Raw genomic sequence first — 26,229 nt, 5'->3', positions numbered from 1 at the left:
ACATTTATTGGATTAATACTGTTAAAAACGTATTTTTTTATAATTATGTGGAAACAAGTTTTAGTTTCTACTATCAACATTTTCTTTCTGTTCCCCCTGAATTTTTCCCCACAGTTGTGATCCTTTTGTTGGTGGAATTTATATACTTCTTTTCACCCTCTTGCATCTAACAAGTGTGGGCCTAGGTTCTTCATTAGGGCTTCATAAACCCCAATCTAAAGGCTAGACACTATTTCTTCAAACTCATGTTTCACATACTACTTGACCATTAGATTTTCTCATTTTTAGCTATTGCAGATAATTCTAGGGCAACTGTCTCTGACTGAACATCCCTCAGTGGAGTGGCTCCTGATCCTGCCTGTGCTCCCGTGCTGACTTTCATATTGGAGAACTTCCCACTACAGCTCTATTTAAGACTATGTGCAATTACCACAGCACTTCTTTTTCTCCCACCCAAGGGAAAGAATATTATTTCTTAAATATTTTATTTATTTGAGAGAAGGGGGGGGCACACACATGTATGCATAACCTGATCGTGAGGCTCAATCCCAGGACCCTGAGATCGTGACCTGAGGCAAAGGCAGATGCCTAAGTGACTGAATCACCCAGATGCTGCGGTAAAGAATACCATTGTACCTGCTTTAATTTACACATTTTTTAAAAGTTAAGTTATTCACAAACTTAGAGGTTTTAGTAGAAATAGACCTCACAACTATGGAGCTGGGAGCCAGCATCCACTGGTTCCCTCTGAGGGTCTCACCACCTCTCACATTAATATGAGCCTGGGCACTTAATATGAGCCTGTTACCAGTTCTGAGTAAGGAACATCCTGGTTAGGCCACATCTGCTAGGGGCCGGAAACAGATGGCTCTGGAGGAAGCGACTAATTTTCTTCAGTTTATCCTTGAACGATGCAAGGATCAGGGGCACCACAGAAAATCTGTGTATAACTTTTGACTCCCCCAAAACTTTACTAATAAGCCTACTATTGACCAGAAGCCTTACCAATAATAGAAACAGCTAATTATCACATATTTTATGTAAGTATTAAATGCTATATTCTTACAATAAAGCTAGAGAAAAAATACTAAGAAAATCATATGGCAGAGAAAACACATTTACTAGTATTACAAATAGTATTGTACTATTTGTTAAAAAAAAAAAAAAAAGACAAATCCATGTATAAGTGGACCCATTCAGTTTGAACTCATGTTGTTCAAGGGTTGGCTATACTTACTTCTTCATTTGGGGCACATTCCTGCTCGCTCACATCATACACATCTTCCTCCACCAGCACGTACTCATCACCAGGCCCTCTCTTTCTGGCACAGAGATCTGCTTGCTGGCTCCCGTCCCCAGGCTGAGTGTCCCCAGGTGTGGGGAGGAGACCATCATCTTTGCCACAGTGAATTTGAGGCAGAGGGCAGTGTTGCAGTGTGGCACCCTCTACCACAGATTCATCCAGGCCATCTGGAGTGAGTGGGTCAGGCCCAGAGCCCTGCTGCTGGCGGTCTGATGGCTTGCTGGGACCCTCCATGCCAACAGACTTACCCGAGTCCCCATTCATCATGGAAAGTTCCTCTCTATCTGTGGTACCTTCCATTTTGGAAACTGTTCCAGAGTTCAGTTCGTCATGCTGCTGACCTTCTTCATTCCTTTTTATACCAGAATGCTCAAGTGGTTTTGTGTAATCCTGGAGGATTTTACGCACTGTACTCTCATCCTGCCCCTGTCTTTGCATGAGCTTTGTGGCCCATTCTACACTATGCTGATACCTGTAAAATGAAAATACTGTCAGCAACACTTGACTTTTAATATTCAAAAGAAAACAGAGCTTGCAGAAAAGATGGGTAGGTAGTATGTCAAAATGTTTATAGCAGTTTTTCTCAGTAGTGGGCTATATGTATATGTTTTTGTTATACTTTGTGTTTTCTGACTGTTCTACAATAAGCATGTTTGTTACTTTTGTGTTTGTTATTAGAGCTTCACTTAACCTTAATTTGAAAAAAAAAAAACAAACCACAACTTTGACCCTGGTTTGACAAAGTACGAATATTTATATAATTTAAAACAGGTGGGCCAAATGATTTAGGTAAACACAAAGATAATATGGCCATCCTTTGTCAGGACTTCTTTTACATTATTCTCAATTTTGGATATCACATTTTCAGAAAAATATCCCATTCATAACATAAAGAGCCTTTGTTCAGTATTGGAATGAAAAATGAGAATTTCAGTCAATATTTTTCACAGTAACTAAGGTATCCACTACATATGGCAAGAAATGATTATGTGCTATAATATTGCCAAGCATCCAAGCAGAAAGGGCCTTTTCTCATAATAATTTTCAAAATATAGTTTGATGAGGAATATTTGCTTTGCTCTTCAAATACAAAGGCATGACTTCTCAAGTTACAAAAAGTCACAAGACAATAGATGTCACCATGTGACAATGCCACTGGAACGCGCCTCCACGCAGTGTCAGGCTACCATACTGGAAATCTCTTCAGTGCAAGAGCTAAAGGCAATGTGAAACTCAAGCACTTTTTGCCTCTACCTACAGCTGTTAGATTTGACAGCTTGGTTTGTGGGAAGACAGATAATTTTACTCATCTTGAGTATTTTGCTTTGTATGTGGGTGACTGAATATGTCATAGTTTATAAACTGCAACATCTCACATGCAATTGAATGAGGCGGCTGGCCTCTGCTATATTTAAGATTTGTGGTTGCTTAACCCTGATTCTCAGAAGAATCTCCAAGCTGGCCACACCCTGTCTATCCTACATAAGGATGAGCACACCTTCCTATATATTTGGAACTGTATCTTAGATTTAAAGAGTAAAACCTAGCAAGGCTACTCTCACACCTGACTATGCATGAATGTGTATTGCACATTTCAGGTTCAGCCTGACTCTGTCACTTGTGATGTGACAAAGCCAATGATTTAACTTCTTTGCGCTTTCCTCCAACCATAAGATGAGTACATTAAGATTATTACTGCATGAAGGGGTTATTACCTTAATAATCACAATAAAAAATGGAGCTGCTCAGAATGGCAAGGTGTCTCCTTGCCTGTATGAAAAGTATGGCCACTGTTGCATATATTTAAAAGAACTTTCATTTGAGGGTGACTGGGTGGCTCGGGTTGAGCATCTGCCTTTGGCTCAGGTTGTGATCCTGGGGTCCTAGGATCAAGTCCCGCGTCAGGTTCCCCGCAAGGAGCCTGCTTCTCCCTCTGCTTATGTCTCTGCCTCTCTGTGTCTCTCATGAATAAATAAAATCTTAAAAAATAAAAAAAGAACTTTTATTTGAGAGATTGAAAAACAATCTTTGCTCTTCATACCACCTATAGCACTGGTTTTCTAGGCTTCATTGATCTATGAATCTCCTTTATTTGAACACAAATTTTTATGTCAATATGTACCTTTCCAGAGAAGGGATCCACAACTTTCATCAAATTCCTTGACTCGGGATGCCTGGGTGGCTCAGCGGTTTGGCGCCTGCCTTCAGCCCAGGGCATGATCCTGGAGTCCCAGGATTGAGTACTGTATCGGGCTCCCTGCATAGAGCCTGCTTCTCCCTCTGCCTGTGTCTCTGCCTCTCTCTCTGTGTCTTTCATGAATAAATAAATAAAATCTTTTAAAAAAAATTCCTTGACTCAAAATATGTGAAAGAACCACTGAATGAAAGGTTCAACAATTATCCCTTTAAGCAAAAGATCTGAGAGAGAGAAAGAACCCACACAGGCCACTGCTTTACTCTGCAACAGGGCAGTCAAGGCAGATAGGAGTTCAAACTCTCATTTCACCAGGTTATTGTATTAGCTACACAACCCTTGTTAAGGCTCAGTTCCTCATCTGTAAACCAGGAGCAACCATACTAACTTCATGGAGTTGTTATAAGGATTAAAGGAGACAAGACGTGGACAATGCTCAGCACATAGAAAGTACTCGATAAATATTTGTCACTTATATGATTATGGGCTTTTTAGGTGGAGACTTAAAAGATCATTTTGACTTATACATATTAAAGAATACAAATAACATTTTTAATGAATGGAAATGTACACTTTAATTAACTGCTCTTCGAGAGCGGGGGCAGCCTTGTGGGGATGAGTGCTGCACCAGATCTGGGTTCTGGAGTTGGCTCTTCTGTGAGATTCTGAGCTAAATCACTTAGCATCACCATCTCTTTTTGCTCTTCTGCAAGAGGCCAGATGTTCATTTTATGGAAGCTCAAATCATGGCTGCAAAAGCATGTGAAGAAAGCCTCTGAGCAGGACTCATAATGAAAACAGCCAGATACACAAATGACTGAGACATATGGCATATGAGTCACAGAGCAGGTGTCTTCTCATTGGCTGGCAATGCCTTAAAAGGCCAAGTCCTGCTGCGATTAACCACAGACACTGCTGGAGAAGCAGCAGGAAGAGAAAAGTGAAAAGTAAAAGTCAGGAAACATAAGGCAGAGAGTGGCAGGAGGAAAAGGTGGTGGCTATGATTAGAAGCAGTAGTGAGACTGGTGAAAAGAAGACCCACTTCAGGGCCACCAGATTACAGAACAGTGTACCATCTGAATACGCCTGTTTCTTCTGTTTCTATGCCCCTGAACATACCTCCTCCACTTGCATGGTTAACACCTTTCTCTATCACCTACTGATTAATGCCTATTTATCATTGGAAACTCACAGCAAAACAGTTTTGGGTCAGTTGGCTTTGGTCCAAGTACTGCCCTTGTGCAAGTTACATAACCTCTCGGGCTGCATTTCCTCACCTGTCAACTAACAGGACCCACCTTTAGGGGTGAGATGAGGACTTTAGGAGATAATCCTGTTATTAGTACAGGACCTTGTACATGGGATATGTCCAATAAATGACAGCATGTACAACCATGTTATTGTTCTCACTATATGTCAATTCCTTGGAGGCTCTGGAGCTGAACTGCCTGGTCTGAGAGGAAATAATTTTGGACAAGTCACTTCTAGGTTCCTCACGTATGAGATAGAAATGACTACACCTACCTCAAAGGGTTCTTGAGAAGATGAACTGAGATGATCAGGTAAAGAACAGACTAGTAACTAGCACTGTTGGACCAACCAGTACTGTTGGCTATGATGATGATATCAGCAATATCTCACTATAATATTTATTACCAAAGAGTGCAATTATTTACTCCTCTTCCTCCTCCATTAGACTGTAAATCCCTCGAGAAAAGAGATGAAATATTTTCCTCTTCTTGTATCTGCAGCATGTACCCAATGCTTGACACACAGGCACCTGCAGTAGATGTTGGCTGAATAAAGGACTACAAATAGGAGGGGAGACCACCTCCCTCATGGGTGGCCCTTCAAGGACACAACCTACATGCATCACCTAGGGTGTCACTTGAAGGTCCTGATGCTCACCCCCAGAAAATATTACATGGAAATTCCTCATCATCTAAGGACAACTACTGTTGGAAAGAGGCCAATCAGAGTGAATTCACTTAAGAAAGGGATCAGAGTTTCAGAGGGAATAGTAGAGAAATAATTGTAACATGTACTTAAGCTGGAGAATTAACCTGAAAAATGAGCCCATTTCTTTCAACATTTAACAATTTAGATTGTGACTGCAATTATTATGGCCAAGTAATTAATCAAGTATTGACTAGGGGGCATAATTTTCTGACAGAACTGTCAGGTATGGTTACATCCTAACCCCTGGCACCTTTGAATGTAAACTTCTCTGGAAACAGGGTCTTTGCAGATGTAACTAAATTAAGATGAAATCATACTGATTTGTTTCCTTGTTGGAAGAAGAGGGAAATGTGGACAGAGGCACACAGGTATGCACAAGGGGGACCTCCATGTGATGACACGAAGAGCCAGGAAAGATGCAGCTACAAGCCAAGGAAGGCCAAAGATTGTTGGCTACCACCAGAAGCTCAGACAAGACAGGGAAGATGGAAGGATCCTCTCCTAGAACCCTCTGAGGGAGCACCGCCCTGCTGACACCTTGATTTTGGACTTCTAGTCTCCAGAAGTATGAGAATAAATTTCTGCTCTTTTAAGCTATGGTATCCCTGGGGAACTAATAACAAAGATCAATAAAATGCTTGCAATATTATTACTGTAGAACTTACAAAGGGATAACCGCAAGCAGGTGATAATCTTCCCCTATCCAGAACCTCACATACTCAAGACTGGCTTGACATCAAGTCATGTCCACTGCCAGCTGGATCAGGGTTCAGTTCTGAGGGGCAGGCTTCTGTGGTTTCTGAGTCCTGGTGTAGACTGCAGCTTTACTTCAGCTCCTCCTGGGATGTGGGCTTAGCAGGTCCCCCCCATACCCCCACATCCAGCCGGCAGGTATAGCCAGAGCAGCTACTGAGATCTCCCTGGTGTCACTGCCCCTGGCCACTCCTCTGGCCACGGGAGCAAAGAGGAGCTGTCAGATTCTGCCAGTATGTGCTAGAAACAAGATGAAAAACCATGTGGGCTTCAATATTTTTAGAAGGGTTAGAGAAGAGTTGCAACTTGAGCTGCCCCTCAGGACAAGGAGGATTTTATTTATTTATTTAAAAGATTTAAATTATTTATTCATGAGAGACACACAGAAAGAGGCAGAGACACAGGCAGAGGGAGAAGCAGGCTCCATGCAGGGAGCCCGACGTGGGACTCGATCCTGGGTCTCCAGGATAATGCCCTGGGCTGAAGGCAGATGCTCAACCACTGAGCCACCCAGGTGTCCCGACAATGAGGATTTAAATGCATGAATGTTTAGTCCACAAAATCCTACCAAGGGACCGCTAAGTGTTGGGGCTGCAGAGAAGAATCAGGCATGGTCCCTGCTCTCCAGGAACTGACAGTCTAGTATGATGGGCGGCACAGTGAGGGGCGCCAAGGCAGACTATGTGGGAACCAGAAGAACGACCCCAACCAAGGGAGGGTAATGGTGATGAGAAAACCTCCAGGAGAGTGACATGTAAGCTGGATCGTGGGATGGGCAGCAACAGCCAGGCAGTGTGTGTGCTTCAGGAGAGAGGGAGAAAAGTTCTGGGAAATAGGAAGAGTGCAAAGAAAGGAAGGAGTTGTGACTGTATGAGTGGATGAGGAAGAGCCTCTGCGAAAGCCTTTCTCTCACCCTTCAAGTGTAGAGGGAGGAAAGAAGACGGGGCAGAGGCCAGTTTTAGATCTATGCGTAAGCACTTTAGCACTTAAAGACTACACATTACAGGGTAATTGTTTGTATTTTGGAAGGAATTCAAGTGGCAAAGGATTTGACCTAGGATTATTTAAAAAATAAACAGTACATTTCAAATGATTTGATCCACATAAAATTCAGATATAATTTTCAAGGACAAATCTACTATCAAAAAAAAAAAAAAAAAGGTGTGCGTTATCACATTGGAAAAGGTTATCTACAAACAGATCTGATTTAAGCCGTAATTAAGCCAAGGTCACCATGACTTACTTTATTGACGTGATTATAGGCATGTCTGTCTTCATATCTGTAACAATAAAGAAGTTCTGTTCAGACAAATTTTCCTTAAAGGGAAAAAACCCACTGAAAATCCAGAAAAGACAAAGAAATTTCAAGAATCACAAAATCACACATCTAGAAGGCTGACTGATCCTGCCCAACTAGTAAGGGTGTGCTTTATATGCCATTACTTCACGAACCTATCCCCTGAACCCATCGGAAGGCAATGCTGACTGATCTCAGTGCTCTTGCTATGCCCAGATGTGACCCTGAAATCGTTCTCAATCTAACACTGTTGCATGGCAGCAATGGCATGCAAGAGGAAACCCCTCGGCCACCTCTGAATGTATATGCCCTCAACTTTCAGATGAGAATGTTGAGGTATTTTATCCCCATTTTTCCGTGCTCCATAAGGCATTTTTTTTTTTTTAAGATTTTATTTATTTATTCATGAGAGACACACACACAGAGGCAGAGACATAGGCAGAGGGAGAAGCAGACTCCCTGGAGAGCCCAATGTGGGACTCGATCCCAGGACTCTGGGGTCACGACCTGAGCCACCCAGGTGTCCCTTTATAAGACATCGTTAGTGAAAGCACCCAACATGTACCCACAATTTCATGGCAGTGTTGGTTCTGGGTGTGGACCTAGGAGGTCTGGGCATCTGGCTGGTTGAACCTTTCCACCTACAATGTTATTTATTTACTGATCATTTGATGGTGTAGGTTCATCCTCTCTGACTCTGCCTTTGGGCAACTCATTTCTCCTTACCCAAACTCAGCTTTCTTCACAGCACATTAAAGGCTTAGAATAGATGATCATCAGCTTTAAAAACCCTAAAAGTTCAAAGATTTCTACCTCCTCAGGAATTTGTCAGTTTTCTCTGTCATGACCTCCCTCCCTCTGGTAATTTAACAAAAATGATAATTTAGCGAGTTTTACTGACAGCCGTCCTTGTGCCAAGCACTGGATACAGAAGTAATAAAGTAAATCCCTTCTTCTAGAGATACTCCGTCTAGTTGGGCAGATAGATCAGAAATGACTGATTCTAACCCAAGCTGATATATGACCAAGTAAAGGGTTATAAAAGGACTAGCTAGCTTTGCCTGAAAGGCTTAGTAAAAAACATCATGGAAGAGGAGAAGTTGAGCAGGGCTCTGAAGAATGAATGAGTTCAACAGGCAGACCAGGGGAAAACAGACAGGGGAAGCGATGGAGAGGCTGAGAGAGAGTAAATCCATGGCAGGTTCATGGAATGGCAAGCAGCCCAAGGTGGCTATAGTGCCTAAAAGTAGAAGAAAGTGGATAGAGAAGGTGGAAGATGAGGCTGAAGCCAGAATTTTGAAGAACATCCTAAAATGGACATTTGAGATTTACTTCTTCAGGGCAGTCCACAAGTTAAATTTCTATTTCCTTGGCATAAATTCATTTCTTTCAAATTTTTGTTATTCTCCAAAATTTAGTTACTATACAGATAAGGAAAAGATTCTCAATTGTTAAGATCAATATACTATTTGAAATCTTTCTGTTTCTGACCAAATATTAGTAGCTGATAAAGCTGGTGGTGGGGGTCAGCATGCTATTTTTTTCCCACTCTTTTTGAAACATGCATTACAAAAAAATTTTCAGACATACAAAAGTAAAGAGAATAGTATAATAAATTCCCATGTTGCCATCCCTCAACTTTAACAACTCATGGTCAATCTTGCTTTCTCTGTTCTTCTGCTCACTCCTGTCCCCAGATGATTTTGAAAAAGATCCCTCACATTCTATCACAGCATCGCTAAGTAGTTCATTATGTATTTCTTTAAAGGCTCTTCTTTAAAAATATAAAAAACAGTTGTCTAAAAAATGGGGTGGGGGAGTGCCTGGTTGGCTCAGTTGGTAGAGCATGCAACTCTTCATCTTGGGCTTGTGAGTTTAAGTTTCACATTGGACATAGAGCTTACCTAAAAAAAATTATTAACCCCCCCAAAAAGAAATTGTGATACCCTTATCACTTTTAAAAATTAATTCCTTAGCCTCATCCAATTAATTCCTTAGCCTCATGCATTGTCTGAATTTTTTTCTTTTTTGGAAAGTCTGACTCAAAATCTATATAAGGCTCTTATATTACAACTGACTGATACATCTGAAGTTGATTCTAATATTTGTTTCCCCACCATGATTTTCTTCCCTGTAATTCATTTATTGAAGCAATTGGTTTCTGTCCTATACAACTGCCTCCTGGTCTGCCCTCAGAACTGCTTGTGGATGGTCCAAGAAGGGCTTGTACCAAGTACTGTCTCACTCTATGTTACTCTATGAGTCTCACCTAGCACACTGCTTAGTTCAGCTCACCTTGTTTTCACAGCCATATTTTCATGGAAAAGAAAGCCAGAGATAAATAGCTAAGAAGTATAGGATCTATTTCCATTCTGGTGCAAAGGACTTATGACACATCACTACCTTTAAGCAGCACTGGCTTAATACGTTCTTTGACCCTGTTTCCTGTAAATTGGTGCAACTATAGGCTTGATCAGATTCAGGCTCAATATTCTGGGCAGCCTACTTCATGGGTGGTACTGTGTGTTTCCAAGACAAAAAAAATGTAGTCTCTTTGTATGTTATCAACACCATTGGTGATCAATGCTTTATCAGAGGACTCAAGATGGTGACATTCTTATTATTCCTTCTTAGTTTATTAGCAGGAATCTATAAAGAGGAGTCCCTCACAATTCAGTTTACCCCGAGAACCAGTTCATGTTTACCAATTTCCAAAATGGTGATCCTCCGCAGGTAAACCAGGAATTTCTTCTGGCATATATCAGCATGAACCAGGATAAATATCCCTTTCAGGGATATTATTACCAATGACTGGATTTTCCTTTTTTTTTTTTTTTTTTTTACGGGAGAGAAAATCAGAGTTGGACACTTAACTAACTGAGCCGTCTGGGCGCCCCTATATTATTATTCTTATTGATGCTCAAATGTTTCCATCTTTGGCCTGCATATCTTCTTTTGAAATAAGCCTAGCAGTTTTTGATAAGCTTCTTTGCTTTCTGATATAGATGTTTCATGTGAAAATCTTGGCTCTCAACCATACCAACATAATTAATCATTTGTTTTTCACACAATATACATACCACAGTCTCAGAATAACAGTACCAATGGTAACACCTATAAAATAATGGCTGAAAGCAATGTGAAGATTATTTTGCCATTCTTCCTTTGAGTATAGGGCAGATTGCACTGATGGCCCCAATTCTTCAGGTCTTCCATCCGCCAAACACCTTAATGTTAGACCAGCTAGAATAATAGCAAACCCTGTAATCAGAGGCCTGAAAAGCAGTGGCACACTGGGGCTTGCTTGTGACCCTCCACCAAAACCATGAGAACATAACTGGGCTAGCCTGCCAAAGGTAACACACATGGTGCCCTCCCACCCCTCATCCCAGCTGATACACATGATGCCCCCCATCCCTCACCCCAGTTGATAAACATTGTGTCCCCTGCCCCTCATCCCAGCTGAGACCATCCTAGACCAGCCATTTGACAGACAACCAGACAGTAGTGAGTCCAGCTAGACCCATTATTGGACTAGTTCCATAAGAGCAGTCAGCTGATTTCCATAACTAACCAGATGGATGAGCACATCCAGCCAAGATCAGCAGACCTACCTAGCAAACTTGTGGACTTGTGAACAATTTGGTTGCTGCTGAAAGCCACTGGTTGGTTAAACAACACTGCGCCAAGAGATAACTGACACAGTCTATTCTATTAGGATTGAATCTCAAGGGGCACCTGGGTGGCTCAATGGATAAAAACATCTGCCTTTGGCTCAGGTCATGATCCCAGGGTCCTGGGGTCAAGTGCTGCTTCGGGCTCCCCTCAGAGAGTCTACTTCTCCCTTTCCCTCCGTCTCTGCCTCTGTGTGTCTCTCATGAATAAATAAATAAAATATTTAAAAAAATAAAAAGGATAGATTACCTCAATTTACCATGTTTACAGTCATTCAAAATAGTTTTCCTCTGTGGCTATACTGCCAATCTGATACGTAAGTTCCGTTTTTTAAATTACTTTTTAAAATTTAACTTTGTTTTGCAATCATGTAATATATTTACAAGGTTCCAAAGTCAAATCTATAAAGTCTTACCTCTTTCTCCATCCTGTTCCGCCCTCCCCCATAGGCATTAAAAAGAATTTATGGTTTATCCTAAAGTTTCAAAAATATATTTATATCCCCCCACCTTCAGATAAACCATGGCACACTACACAGACTCCGCTTTACTGTGCTTTCTTCGCTTAGAAATACACCCCAGTGATCCCTCATTCTTAGCTCAGCTCCATGGTACTTCATTATATGAATGCAGTACAGTTTAATCGACTAGTCCTCTCCTAATGGACATTTGGGTTGTTTCCAGTCTTTTAATATAAGAAACAGTGTTGCAATGAATAGCTATTTTTTTCATATTTTTGCTAGTGTATCTTTCAGATAAATTTCTAGAAATGGAACTGCTGGGTTGAAAGTAAATGCATGTACTGGGACAACTGGATATCCATGGACAAAACATGAAGCTAGACCCCTACCTTATATCACATACAAAAATTAACTTAAAATGGATCAGAGATCTAAATTTAAGAGTTGAAACTGTAAAACTCTTAGAAGAAAACACAGGGGTAAATCTGTATCAGCTTGGATTTGGCAATGGTTTCCTAAATATGATACTAAAACCATAGATAACAAAAGAAAAAATAGATAAACTGGACTTGATTAACATTAAAAACTTTTACCACTTCACACTAAGATAGCTATCATAAACAAATGAATAAATCCAAAAGCAGAAACCAGCAAGTGGAGAAATTGGAAACTTTGTGCACTACTGGTAGGAATGTAACACGGGGCGGGTGTTGTGGAAAACAGTTTGACATTTCCTAAAGAAATTAAAACAGAATTATCGTATGATCCAGCAAGTCCACTCGTAGGTAAATACCTAGGAGAAATGAAAATATACGTCCACACAATTACTTCTATATGAACGTTCACAGCAGCACTCTTCATAACAGCCCCAAAATGGGAACAACCCAAACGTCCATCGTTGGATGAATGGATAAACAAAACATGGTATATCCATAAAACGGGATATCACTCAGGATGAAGTTTGGATGCATGCCACAACACGGATGACCCTTGAAAACATCCGAAGTGGAAGACACAAAAGGCTTCACAATGTATGATTCCACTTACATGAAATATCTAAAATGGGCAACCTTATAGGCACAGAAAACATATTAAAGTGACCAGGGGTTAGCGGGGGAGGAGGATTGATGGGGGAAAAAAAGCAAATCTATACATAATTTTGCTCGGCATTGCTAAATTCCCCTCTGTAACAGTTGTACCATCTACATTCCCATCCGTAGTATATGGAGAGTGTTTCTCTGGACCTCCCCAAGGAGACTACTGTCAAACTTTTGGATTCTTGCCAATCTGATTGCTAAAATAGTATCTTAGTGCAGTTTTAATTTGTATTTTTTTCTTACAAAAAATCCTAAGGATGTTTTAGTCTGCTGGCATTGGTTATGCAATCACCATGAGACTTCCACAGACAAATACATGAAGGTAAAATATTTTTAAGTTAAATATGGCAAGTCAAGCAAGTAAGAACTACACACATTAGCTAATGTTTTAACAAGTTCATTATTACAGTTATCATTATAAATTCTAATTCTAGGGCAGCCCCAGTGGCTCAGTGGTTTAGCGCCACCTTCCGCCCAGGGCGTGATCCTGGAGACCCGGGATCGAGTCCCACGTCGGGCTCCCTGCATCGAGCCTGCTTCTCCCTCTGCCTGTGTCTCTGCTTCTGTGTGTCTCTCATGAATAAACAAACAAAATCTTTAAAAAAAATAAAAATAAAAATAAATTCTAATTCTAGAAATAAAAATGTAAAACTTACTTGCATATGGTACCTTCTGCATGCATAGTACTCTGCTAGTCAACGTTCAACAACAGAAAAGCCTAAATAATACTTTTGATGACTCCAGAAATTAGATAGAACATGTTTTCACCAAACATCAGAACCCTATTCTGGTTGCTAGTTTTAGGAGTAAAATTGTCATTGTGCATGTTACTTCAAGTCTAGAGAATTTTCCTATGTAATCTGAAATGTAAGATCAAAGATGAAAGAATATAATTTGCCAAAAGGACAGAATGAGGTACAAGGTTACCTTTCCACTTAGCAACGAGCTTAGGATCTGAAATTGTGAAGTTTGGACGGCTTCTAGACAGGATACCTTTTCCAAAATAACCCTTCCGGGAAAAGAGAAAACAAAGTTAGTTCATGTTTAGTTGCCAATTTTTTAGCTGAGGGAAAACAACTATTTGAGTTAACAACAGATTTGTTCTATTTTTCATAGGTTTACATTTTCCCTCTGATTACTTAATGATTACTAACGAAGATCTTAGCATTCATCTCTGATTGTTTGAAGAGTTCTAGTGAGTTTTCAGTATACCTTATGTGCCTTATAACTAAGCTCAAGGCAATGGGACAGGTAGAGGCAGGGCCTTAGCCTAGACCCCCGTCACCAGGATCAATGCCACATGCTGTATTCCACCTTGAGAAACTGGCTACAACATATATATTTTATATAAAGTGTCTAGAAAGGCACATTTTAGAGAGGAAGTGGATCAGTGGGTGACATGGGCTGGGAGTGGGAACAGGGATTAAGTGCAATGGTACTTGCATTCCCTGCTGGGAATCCCCCATACTGGACCATAATGGTGTTGCACAACTCTATGAATTTACTACAATCACTGAATTGCACATTTACAATGGGTGAATTTTATGATGCTAAATTATACATCAATAAAGCTATTTAAAAAATGCCCCAGTTGGAGCACTTGGCTAGCTCAATTGATATAGCATGTGACTCTTGATCTTGAGGTTGTGAGTTCGAGCCCCATGCTGGGGGTAGAGATTACTTTAAAAAAAAAATATATATATATATATATATAAAGTAATGAACTGGCTATGGACCAGAAAAATAAATAAATAAAAAAGCAAGCTATCAATCTCAACCTGAATCTATCATTGGTGGAAAACAGCAAAAACCGGAAATTGTCCTTATCTAAGAAGAGGTCACCAAACAGATGAGAGCACAGATAACAAGTCAGAGTACATGCTGAAGCCTCATCTGTCCCTGAGCCAGAACAATATGCCATTCTGTGTTTATCTCTGGAGATGGAATGGGAGTGGGGAGTTTTTACCCATTACATTTCTGTAAATTGCTTGGCATATTTATGAATATGCATGGCTTCTGTAACTTAAAGACAAGAAAGGCCAATGCACTGATTGCAGTTTATTGTTGAAATGTGGGTTCATGGGTTGGGGAGCCTTCCTCATCAGTATATGGATTCAGGGCACCTGATTCAAATTGTGTAGCTCCTCTCCTACATGGGATTGAATGTCAAGAAAAGAATATGGGTCAATTATGGTCTGATTTTGGGAGTGAATGGGAGGAAACAAAAAGGATACCTGGCTTAGGACTGCCAGGAAGTAGCCATGCCAAAGCCGCCAGTACTTACTTTCCCATAGAGCTGCTCCATATCTTCTGTGTTCCTCACAATTACATTGTTGTTTATCATCTCTGCTGTGAACACTTTGAAATCTTGCTTAGGCCCACAGTCTTGACCAAAAGGGATGGGCAGTGGAGACTCAAAACTCTCATATACTCTTCTTTTCCGCTTTGGGGCACGGAAAACTGCTTCTGCCATTTCTCAAGGGTAACTGTTTTTTAAAGAGTATAATAAGGAGAAAGAAACAGATAGCCAATCCATAACTATATTGATCTAAAACAGGGGTACATTTATCTCTAGGCTCAGAAAAGTTTGTGGTCGGTGGGAAAAATAAAATATTTAAAAGCAGTGAACTAGAAGAAAGAGTAATGAGAACATTTTGTACAAGCACTACTAATCCATCACCTAAAATATCTCAATTCTCACAATCATGCCCAAGAAGTCAGTGGCAATATTTCTAACTAGAGTGGACAAGACTGAGGCCTAGTGTCATGCCCAAAGTCATCATGCCATGCAAAAGTCTATGGACAGCAAGCACAATAGGATTCCTATTAGGATTACTCCCATTCTTTCACTCAAACAACAGGCATTTACTGAGTACCTACTAGGACCTTCTGATAATCGGAGGTGCTGGGGATATAAAGATAAGGCCAAAAGAGACACTGTCCTCATAGAATTAAATCTAGTCAGTATTTCCTTTTCCAAAAAAGGACCTTAATATATATTCTAAAGGTCATTCATCTCCCCATGTTTAAGGTAAATTAATAACAACAATGACAGAAACAGTTACCATTTCAGGTCTGTTATGTACCACCACATACTAGTGGTGAAGAGCAGGAACTCTAAAGCCAGAGTGCCAGGACTGGAATTAGTTTTACTATGTCCTGTGTGATGTTGGGCAAAAGCTGCTTAATCTCTCCATGCTTTGGTTTCCTTATCTACAAAATAAGGATAAAAACAGACTCTACCTTAGAGTTAAGACCCCCCAAAAAGGGCCTAGAAGAGTACCTGGTACATAATGAGCATCATGTGTGTATTTGCTTTAATTATTATTATGGGGTGAGCACTACCAACTCTGGTTTACAGGTGAGGAAAATAGGTTCAAGTTAGACTTTGTAAAAGGCCCCTTGGGATGATCCCAGGTCTGCTGAATTCCAAAGCCTCCACTCTTCTCCCTGGGTTCTGCTGCAAGCACAGGCAGCAACTGACCCACTTTGTCTGAAGGCCCACTATTTCTCAAGGTTAGGAGCTAAAGGATTCTGGATAATTATGGGATTACTTAGTGTGCACTCAGCACCCTGAGGAAGTAAAGGAAGCCAAAGCCAGTACCTCTCCCTTCCAGGCCTTATATTCAATCTGAGGAGACAAAACAAGCACATAACACATACGAAAGCAAACTGAAGGTACCACAACAGGCTGCAATTCCATAATGGCTAAAGGAAGGAAATGAAGTTGAGTGCATTGTGTGATAAAGAAACAGAGCCCCAGCAGATACATCTAACTTAGGAAAACTCAACCACATGCAAGGGGGAGAAAATGTACACAGTGCAAGAGTCTGGGCCAGGCACTCCACTCTTCCAACAGACACCCCGGGATGAGAAGGGAGACTTGAATCTGCTGCTCCTTCGTCCCGGGTTCAATTTAAGCCGACAGCAGATCTGGTGTTTGAAGATACAGTGGAGCCGTATTACACGTTTCATCTACATGGATCCAGAAAATGAAGTAAGATTGCTTATTAAAATGCCTCCTGCACTTAATACCAGCATCTATTGGGCAATGGATGCCACCAAGCCTGAAACAGCCAGTGACAATGGCCAAATCTGAGGAAGGTAAGTGGTTGTATGGGTTTATGACCATTAAAAAGAAATAAAATACCTTGCCTTGTCCATTGTGTGATACCTTTATCTGCCCTCTCAAAGAAACGGAGGAATTAGATGAGGACAAAGGAAAACACAGACCAAGGAAGAGTTACAGAAATTGATAAATCAAGTACAAAGATAACTATGAAAAAGAAGAATCAGCAAGTTGGAACCTTCATAGACTTGACTATGTATGCTAAGTATGCTAAGCAGCAAAACACTAGAATTTAATTTTTAAGTAAGATCCCTCAAGGGAATTACATACTGAGCATGACTCATATACATTATAAATACACACACACACAAACACACACTGCTGTAAAGCATTCCTAACAAAACCACGTATGTTGCACATTAATGAACAATTAAGAGATTTTCTTCCAAGAGCATTTTAGCTAAACTGTCATTTGCCAACTTATCCTTCAATCTAAGCCAATGATTGCATTTAGTATTCAACAGAAGAAACAGCAATTTATTCTAACACTTGATGCCGTGTCAGCTTTTTTGAGGCAGATGTTGCAATCTAGTGAAAAACTTTCTAGGCATTTCCAGGAACAAGTTGGACTTTTATGAGATTTTTCACTTTTATAACTTAACTTCTGGTTAGGATTTAACTTGTATATGCTACATTTGGAATTTTAAGAGAAAATGTTAAATGGCTAACTTCAAGAACTTCCAATTAAATTATCTCAAACAAGTGACAATGAAGTTATATTTTAATTTGCCTAGTTTGGAATTTTCCCTCAGACTGATGCTATACTCTTACAAATACCAAGAATGAGCTAGGACACTTGATGTCAAGAACTCTGTACTTCAACCTGTATGTGTGTGACAGAAAGGTTCCTGCCACAAAACATTGTTTTCCATTAAACCTCAAAGTCTGTGATCTGATGTTACTTTTGCCCATGTGGCAGAACAGGCTTTAAGAATTTGGCTGATAGGTGGGGCAAGATGGCGGAAGAGTAGGGTCCCCAAGTCACCTGTCCCCACCAAATTACCAAGAATTTGGCTGATAGGCCTCCAATATATGCAAACCTGCCATCATTATCATGTGACCTTGCACAACTCACTTAAGCTCTCTGAGCCCTGTTTCTTCATCTTCAAATTGAACAGCACTGGAAAAGTCTGGAAGTCACTCAGATGTTAAATGCAAAATACCCGTATAATTCCAGTCCTTGGTACAGATACAAGAAAACTGAAAACATGTTCATGCAAAAATCTGTACCTGAATGTTTACAGTAGTATGATTTATAATAGTTAAAAAAGCAGTAACAAACCAAATGTCCATCAACAGATGAATGGATTAAAAAAATTGTGATGTATTCATATAGAATGGATTACCAGCAACAAAGGAAGTGTTGATATATGCTACAGTGTGTATGAAGCTTGAAAGCATTAAGTGAAAGCAGTCACAAAAGACCACATATTGTATAAGACCATTAATATGAAAAGTCCACAACAGCAAATCCATAGAGACACAAAGTAGATTAGTGACTGCCAGCTGCTGAATGAAGGGAGAAACGTGGAGTGACTGCTAATAGGTATGGATTTTTTTTTTGAGGGTGATGAAAATGTTTTAAAACCAGTGCAGTGATGATGTGATGGCTGACCAACTCTGTGAATATACTAACATTACTGAATTGTACATTTTATAAGGGTGAGTTTTTTTTTTTTTTTTAAGATTGATTTTATTCATTCATTCATTCATGAGAGACACAGAGAGAGAGAAAAGCAGGGACATAAGCAGAGGGAGAAGCAGGCTCCATGCAGGAAGCCTGATGTGGGACTTGATCCCAGGACACTGGGATCATGCCCTGAGCCAAAGGCAGACTCTCAACCACTGAGCCACCCAGGGGTCCCCTTACAAGGGTGAGTTTTATGTATGTGTAACGGTCTCTCAATAAAGCTGTTATTTTAAAAATTCAGTAGGACAAACCAAACGATCTTGTTTCATGGTTTTTTTTTTTTTTTTTTTTTTGTTTCATGGTTTTGTGAAGGAGTTGTCCTGTGCTAAACTTGAAAGGCAAAGAGGGGAGAAAGGAATGAATTCACTATTCTCCATATCTGCAGTAGGCATTTACGACACGTTTCTTTAGTGCCATGATAGGAGAACAGCATAATGTCAAGGTATGGCGTGAGTAAATTGAGAAGAGGTAGTCGTCATCCACGGGTAACATGCTAGGCACTGACTGTGCTATATGGTACACACATGGGTACTGGCATCCTCTTTCACAAACAAGGAAACTGAGTCTTAGGGCCAGTTATTTGCCCAAAGCTCCACTGTACAGAGACATAGCATTGCAAGAAGTCTCGCCTAAAAGACCACCATGTCTGAAGCACACACACAGATGTGTAGGTACGACTGAGCCAGTTGTCAAGGGGTTTGGACATGAAAGCTGGTTTAGACTTGGAGTTGATGCAGAGACTCTCAAGCAGGGAACGACGACTGAAATAAGATTAATTAACCTGGGGTGGTATACAACAGTGGCTCTCAAGCTTGGCTGCCCTTAGAATCACCTGGGGGAAATCTCAAAACTCCTAATGCTCAGAACTTACCTGCAATTACATCAGAAATTCTAGGGTGGGACCCAGGTGATCTCAACATGTAGTTACACAGCTGCCAACTACTGGTGACAAAATAGCTGATTCAAACTCACTCCCAACAGCTCCCTAGGGGCAGAGTGCTATGCACCTGTAAAGGATGTAGCTTTTCCTTTCCCAAACGGGGGGTGGGGTGGGGGTGGTGGGCAACATTGCCTCCAAATACAAGTAGCATTAGGTCCATTTACTTTACTACGAAATGTAGGGCTTGGGCAGCCCGGGTGGCTCGGCGGTTTAGCGCCGCCTTCAGCCCAGGGCGTGATCCTGGAGACCCAAGATCGAGTCCCACATCGGGCTTCCTGCGTGGAACCTGCTTCTTCCTCTGCCTGTGTCTCTCTCTCTCTGTGCCTCTCATGAATAAATAAAATCTTAAAAAAGGAAAAAAAAAAAGGGGCTTATGTTTCCCTTGAACAAACAAGCTAACACCGTTCAGGTGCTCAGCAAACGTTTATTCCAAGCAAAACAAAAACGGGAGAGGGAACTCCCATTTAGTTTTCCGACCCCCTGGAAAGACCTTGCCAAACCAACCTGGTTAAAACCTCCTACTCAGTAAAGCTCACCTTCTCCCAATTAAAAAATGTTTGAAGCTCCAACCGTGTTACCTCCTGGGCTATGGGAGGCAAGGATGAGAGGGACAAGGCGAACAATCCAGCCCCTGGGGGAGTTTTCAAGTCAGGACGTGAGACTAAGCCACGTAAACAAAACATAAACCCCTTGAAGGCTGTTGTGAGGATGAAGGGGGTAACTGCGAAGGCGCCTCGTACCGGGCCTGCCGTGTGCAAGGTGTTGGCCAGACGGGGGCTGCGACAGCCACCAATGACCGCACGCAAGCCAGAGTGTGCAGGGCCCCCCAAGTGCCGACTCCCCGTCTTACTCCGCAGACTCCTCTGCAGACTTCCTCGAGTGCCCCCCCGCCCCCCAACAACCGCACCAGCGGCTGAGGCTCCCCTGGGGCAGAGAGGGTGTCCGATACACCTCGACGTCCCCGGCCCCCAGTACTGGACGGGGCCACGTCCAGTTCCTCAGAAAGAACGAAAAGCAGCACAAAGGGCTACAGGTGCTCGCAGAAGAGGGGGTTGATTCGGGCGCGACCAGGAAGCCTGGCTCCCCGCCCGGCCCACTCTGGGGTGGCTGTGCCACCCGGGGGAAGGCTACGCGCCTTTCTCGCTTCCGGGGCGGGGGGGGGTTCCGAGAAGGCGACGACTCTTCTCGCAGCAGAATCCCCACCTCGAGCCGCCGCCACGGCGCTCAGCGCCTCCGGACGCCGCTGGCAGCCAAGCCCGCGCCTTACCTTTCTCGGCCCCACGCGCTCGTCGTTACCTCGGTAACGCCGGCCGGAGGGCGGAGACCGCTGCCGTCAAGCAGTGCGGCCGCAAAGCCGGGCCGAATGCGCAGCCGCGGAGCCCGCGGGAGCGCCCGCCGGGTGCTTGCGGAGCGCGCCTGCGCAGGCCCTGAAGGCGCGTTTTCTGTGCCATTTCACCCTTCTCCGCGTGTAAGCGAGTTCCCTTTCCTGTCCTCCCCTGGAATATACAGGTGCTGCTTTCGTTTAATCCCCACAGCGGCCTCGCAAGGTTCATTTAACGTGTGACATCCTCAGTTACCGTCCGATGTCAGCTAGTTAGGAGGTAGTGGAAGTGGGACTCTAACCCAGGCACGGAGACCCCCGCGGTGGGGGTGGGACGGGATGGGGCACGGAGGGCACCAGATGTCGCTGAAGAGAGCGGGTGTGTGCGCGGCGCCCTGACGGCGCCCTCGGCTTTCGCAGTGTGGATGCATCGGCTGCAGCACGCCCGGAACCTGCCCGCCAGCGCCCTCTCGCAGACGCCTAAGCCTGTGCGCCCCGTGTGGGTGAAGGACAACAGCCAGGAGTCAGGCTGCATTGAAACCCCAGCCCCTCTCCCTGGCTGGGCCGGCTCGAGTGATTTACCCTTTTTGAGCTTTGGTGTCCTCTATTGAGAAGTGGGTCGTTAGAATTACTCCGGATGCGCAAAATAAAAGGGTGTGGGAAAGCGTTAAAAGTTAATCCTGACCTGGTTATTTTAAAGGAGGTCTAGTAGGGAGTTCAATGTATACTTCTCCCATTATGAGTCCCAGGGTCCCCAGCACACATACCAGACGTGCTGGGCAGGTGGGGAAGGTGGGTGACAGAGAAGGGTGGCAAATAATGCCAGAGAGATTCATGGGGCTTGATGTGATGGCTTTGAAATCTTTGAAATCCGAGCCTTTTTCAAATTTCTCTGGTCTCCAGGACTTCACGCACACTTGCCTTGGCCTGGACCATCCTCCTCTCCTTGGTTTGCAGCAGTAATCCCCCCCCCCCCCCCCCCCCCCCCCCCCCCCGCCTCAGCTCATATAGCTCTTCCTCCAAGAGACTTCCTCTTGCCTCCCTAGGCAGTCTTGGGTGGCTTTCCTCTGTTTCTGCAATAGTTTGGTGTACCCTGTGTTGTCCCTGTTTCCTGGTCCCTTCTTTTTTTTTTTAAGATTTTATTTATTTAATCATAAGAGAGAGAGAGAGGCAGAGACACAGGCAGAGGGAGAAGCAGGCTCCATGCAAGGACTCGATCCCAGGACCCCAGGGTCACAACCAGGTCTCCAGGATCAGGCCCAGGGCGGAAGGCGGTAGTATACCACTGAGCCACCCCGGCTGCCCTCCTGGTCCCTTCTTAACCTGAGGGCTTCAGTGGATGGTCTACCTGCACAAGCCTTAACTGCTGGGCTTAGAGTTCAGACTTTGATTTAGATAAATCAAAATGAGTATATTTCCCTGGTTAGAGTGTTGCAAAAAAAAAAAAAAAAAAAGAATTTCAGCAAGGTTCACAGACTAGTGGCATCAGGATGAATGGGGTAGGGAAGAGAGAGCTGGCAGGAGGCTGCAATATTGTAGCAGAACATGCCAATTTAGGAAATACTGGTTTTAGAATGAGAGGGTTTTAACAATGAAGGGGAACCCAGAGGCTGTCCAATTCAATTTCCTTATTTAACTGATACGAAAAAAGGTTCAGAGGCACTGTGGGTTACCAGAAGTAGCAGAGCAGGTCTGAGGTGAGGCAGAGACTACAGCCAGGGCTCCCGAACCTCTCAGCTTGGTTCTCTACTTTCAAGGGTTTGGGATTCCCCCATAATGAGATCTCAGGTGGTATCACTGGGAGCCCTTATCCCCACAGAGGGTCCAGAGTGAAAGCTACCAAGTAAGATGTTCTTCCCCCAAGATTTTATCCTCAATCTGTTTTTAAACCTGTCACAGTCATTTTCAAACACAAAAGTAGAGAGAATATTCTAATAAATTACCACTTCCACAGTCTTTAACCTTTGCTATCTTGTTTCTTTTATACTTTCCATATGTATACCTTTATCCCACTGCTGGAATATTTTAAAGCAATCCTAAACATCATTTAATTTCACTCATAATATTTCAGTGTGTATCTCTAATAGATAAATATTTAAATTTTATAGTGAAAATGTTATTTAAATTTTACAGTTCTATATAGTGAAACCCTGAATACCAAACTAGTGAATACTAAACCATCACTCATGGAAAATACAGGGCTAGGTTCCTGCCAGACTCTGGTCACAATATGTTTTATCAACTGATGAGTACATAACCTTACTTTCTGTTTAAAGGCACTTTATTTAATATCTCTTGTTGATTCATTAACATTGAACTAGTGGCCAACAGCCCTGTAACTCATGCCTGAATGAAGCTTATCTAACATGGGTATTTTCTCTAAGTCACATCACAGCCTTCTTGGCTTAGAAACGCTAGACAGCACTACAGCTCTTTGCTTGGGGTCCATTTTAAGCAGTGACATCAGCAAAAAGCACAAAAATGAGAAAAACGTGGTACTAAGGAAACCACCCAAAGCAAATTTGTTTAAAGTATGAAAGCTGGAATAGGAAGAGCTCAACTGTTGACTTCAGCTGGGAACTTGCATACTGGGAGACTCAAATTTGTCTCTACTCTATGCATGTGCATGTCTGTGAATGACTAAATGCTGTCAATATTGATTTTGGCATGACAAATAAGTGTTAGCCAGTAGGTGAATTTGCAAACGTGGAATCTGCCAATTTGTATGTGTGTATGTATTTATATATATACATATCCCCAATATCATTAGCACATCTAACAAATGAACAATAATGCTTAATATCATTTATCTGTGAAATATTATACAGAACCTCTATGTAATATTTGGAATATAAAGTCACTTATCTGAATTCAAGTTCAGGCAGGTGTCCTGTATGTAATCTGACCAAGCAAACAATGATTTATTGGGTGTTTATATGCGCTGGTCACTTTGCCTCCTGTTTTATTTAATTCTCACCACAGTCCTGTGGTGAGGTAGGTGAGGTAGGTGAGGTAGGTGTTCTCACCTCTATTTCACAGTTGAGGTTCCCTCTCTCTTCCAAGTTCTCAGAGCTGGGCAGTAGTGGAGGCCAGATAAGGATTCAGATCCACGGATTGCAGGGCTTGGGATCATTTTAATTAATTTATATGACATGAAGAGGGCAGTACATTGATAACACACAGCTTTAAATATGGAAATACAAAAATAACGGCAAGTGTTTGTTGGTAGGAGGTTGGTGGAGACCAGGATGGGTTGAAGGGCCCACAGAGCCTGGAAAAAGAGTTAGCTTCAGGAGAGTGGCAAGGAGAAGGGAGACAGTGGGCTGGGGCACCGGGCAGGCCTGTGTACCAGGCAGGTGTGGGTTTTGAGGTTCTGGTGGGGAGGAGCTGGGCCGGGCCGGGCAGGAGGTCGCCGCCAACGATAAGGCCCGATAGGCAGGGCGGGCCCGATTGTGCCGGCGCTCGAATTCCAGGCTTGGCATTTGGACTTTACCCTGCAGACAATGGGGAGCCACCGGCGTTTCTGAGCAGGGCAGGGCAGCCCCAGCTGTCGCCCCATTGTTTTTCCCAGACGGGGTCGAACTCTGCAGTATTTCAGTGAACCCACTAGATGGAGATATTTTAGCAAATTTAAACCACCCAGTCTTTCCTGGACACCAATTTTCAAGGAGAAAAAGCAAACATTGGGACCCTGCAAAACCTCCACATGTTGACACACAGCATCTTCGAGGTAAAATGCAAGGGATGTGAAGCAAAAATCAAACCAGGGACAGTCCTACTGTGAAGGCCTGCTAGTGAGATGAGACCTCAGGCCATCTCACAGCTTTGAAGGAGAAAGGGTCCTGGATGAACGGGAGGGGGCACAGCATAACAAGTGCCCTCCATTTATTATCTAGCACTTGAGGCAGGTGTTAAGTCATTGCACAGGCAGGGAAACCAAGATGCTGTGAGGTACATCTGCTCAATGATTTAAGGAGCCAACACCAGGCCAGGCCAAGCCCAGGGATAAGAGTTGACAGCCTATGGTACTGTGGATTGTTCAAGCCTCTTAGGTGCTGGATCACTGGGCCCAGGGTCCCTTGTGCAAAGGGTTGGACATTGCCTTTGATTCTTCTTTGGTTGCTAGAAAAATCTTTAACATGAACGATGATACCGTTTTGCACGATTCCAGCTGCTTTTTAAGAGAGTTTCAATTCTCTCACAACAAGCCACTGAGTTAGGGATTATCACAGTATATTATCACAGTATAATATCACAGTGATATTAAAGTATCACCTACTTTATAGGTAAGAAAACAGATTCAGAGAGGTGATTTGTCCAAGGTCACACAGGGAGGAAGCACCAGAGAGGGAAATGAATCCCAGGTATGTCCATTCCTGTCCTGTTTTTAGCAGTCAAGCACATTCCACATCTGGGGAAATTTCCTAGAGAATCTGGGGCACCTGTGTTCTTTTTTTTTTTTTTTTAATCAAGACATGATGGTTTGCAATTTAAAAAGGGAGGGGGAGGGAATATCTGAAATGACCATCTCTAGGGGAAAGGAGGACATGTAAAGTGTGGTGGAATACTATGCAGCAGTTCAAAGGAATGTTGAACTAGCTCCTTTTTTTTTTTTTTTTTGAACTAGCTCTTATATACATATCAACATGGATAGATTTCAAAAAACGTGTTTGGCGATGAAAGGCAAGATGCAGAACAATGTGAGTCCTATGATACCGTTTACTTAAAACACACCCCAAACAATATCAAGTACTGAATGTACGTATAGGTACACTTAACTATTTTAAAATAAAAGGAGGGGGTGCCTGGGTGGCCTACCAGTTAAGTGTCTGCCTTCAGCTCAGGTCATTATCTCAGGGTCCTGGGATTGAGCCCTACATGTGGGGCTCCATGCTCAACAGGGAGTCTGCTTCTCCCTCTCCCTTTGCCCCACCCCCACCCCTGGCTCATGTTCTCTCTTTCTCAAATAAATAAATAAAATATTTAAAATAACAGGGAGGATGTGCACCAAATTCATTAGTTATCTGTGGGACTTGAGTAGTAGATAAAGAGACATTAGCTTTATGTTTTGTTTCTTAAAAAAAAAAAAAATAGAAGCAAATATAGGGGTGGAAATATAGGTGATTTTTAAATTATTTGTTGTATTCCTTCATCGATTTTAGTTTTTGCAGAAAGAGATGCTTCAGGTAAATAAATAAATACAAATTTAGAAAACCACAAAATCGGAGTAATTTTCCTATTTAGCATCAACAATTTGGTGATGGCAGTTGCCAGCACTCTGGGTCTGAGAGGAACATAGGAGAAAGGGATCCAAGGAAGTTGCAGACAGGCTCTGACCCTGGGATGAACAGGCCTAGGCTCTGTTACAGGAATGTGGCTGGTGGGGTCCAATGCAGCAGCATTTTCAGTAT

General features: G+C 42.5%; 1 protein-coding gene and 1 long non-coding RNA gene across 6 annotated transcripts in view; one reads left to right on the top strand and one right to left on the bottom strand.

The window, feature by feature from the left end:
• The window catches only part of TSEN2 (tRNA splicing endonuclease subunit 2), a 42,654-nt gene extending 21,290 nt beyond the window's left edge, over positions 1-21,364 (bottom strand). The window contains exons 1-5 of one of the 5 annotated variants that reach the window (XR_005989013.1): positions 16,556-18,523; positions 15,023-15,224; positions 13,666-13,747; positions 7,453-7,489; positions 1,238-1,775 (exon numbers count right to left, since the gene is read on the bottom strand). Coding sequence is in view for 4 of the 5 variants with exons in the window: in XM_041763136.1 (XP_041619070.1) it covers positions 1,238-1,775; positions 7,453-7,489; positions 13,666-13,747; positions 15,023-15,211 (846 nt within the window). In the remaining variant the exon portion in view is untranslated. The other 4 variants (XM_041763136.1, XM_041763135.1, XM_041763137.1 and 1 more) reach the window with 4 other exon arrangements.
• On the top strand, positions 20,910-21,491 carry LOC121495545. Its single transcript, XR_005989014.1, has 2 exons — positions 20,910-21,098; positions 21,239-21,491. It is a non-coding gene; the product is annotated as an uncharacterized LOC121495545 (long non-coding RNA).
• The last annotated feature ends 4,738 nt before the right edge of the window (positions 21,492-26,229 follow it).

Source organism: Vulpes lagopus, chromosome 7 (genome assembly GCF_018345385.1).
Source record: "Vulpes lagopus strain Blue_001 chromosome 7, ASM1834538v1, whole genome shotgun sequence".
NCBI lineage: Eukaryota > Metazoa > Chordata > Mammalia > Carnivora > Canidae > Vulpes > Vulpes lagopus.
This window is presented reverse-complemented; position numbering and strand designations above follow the sequence as displayed.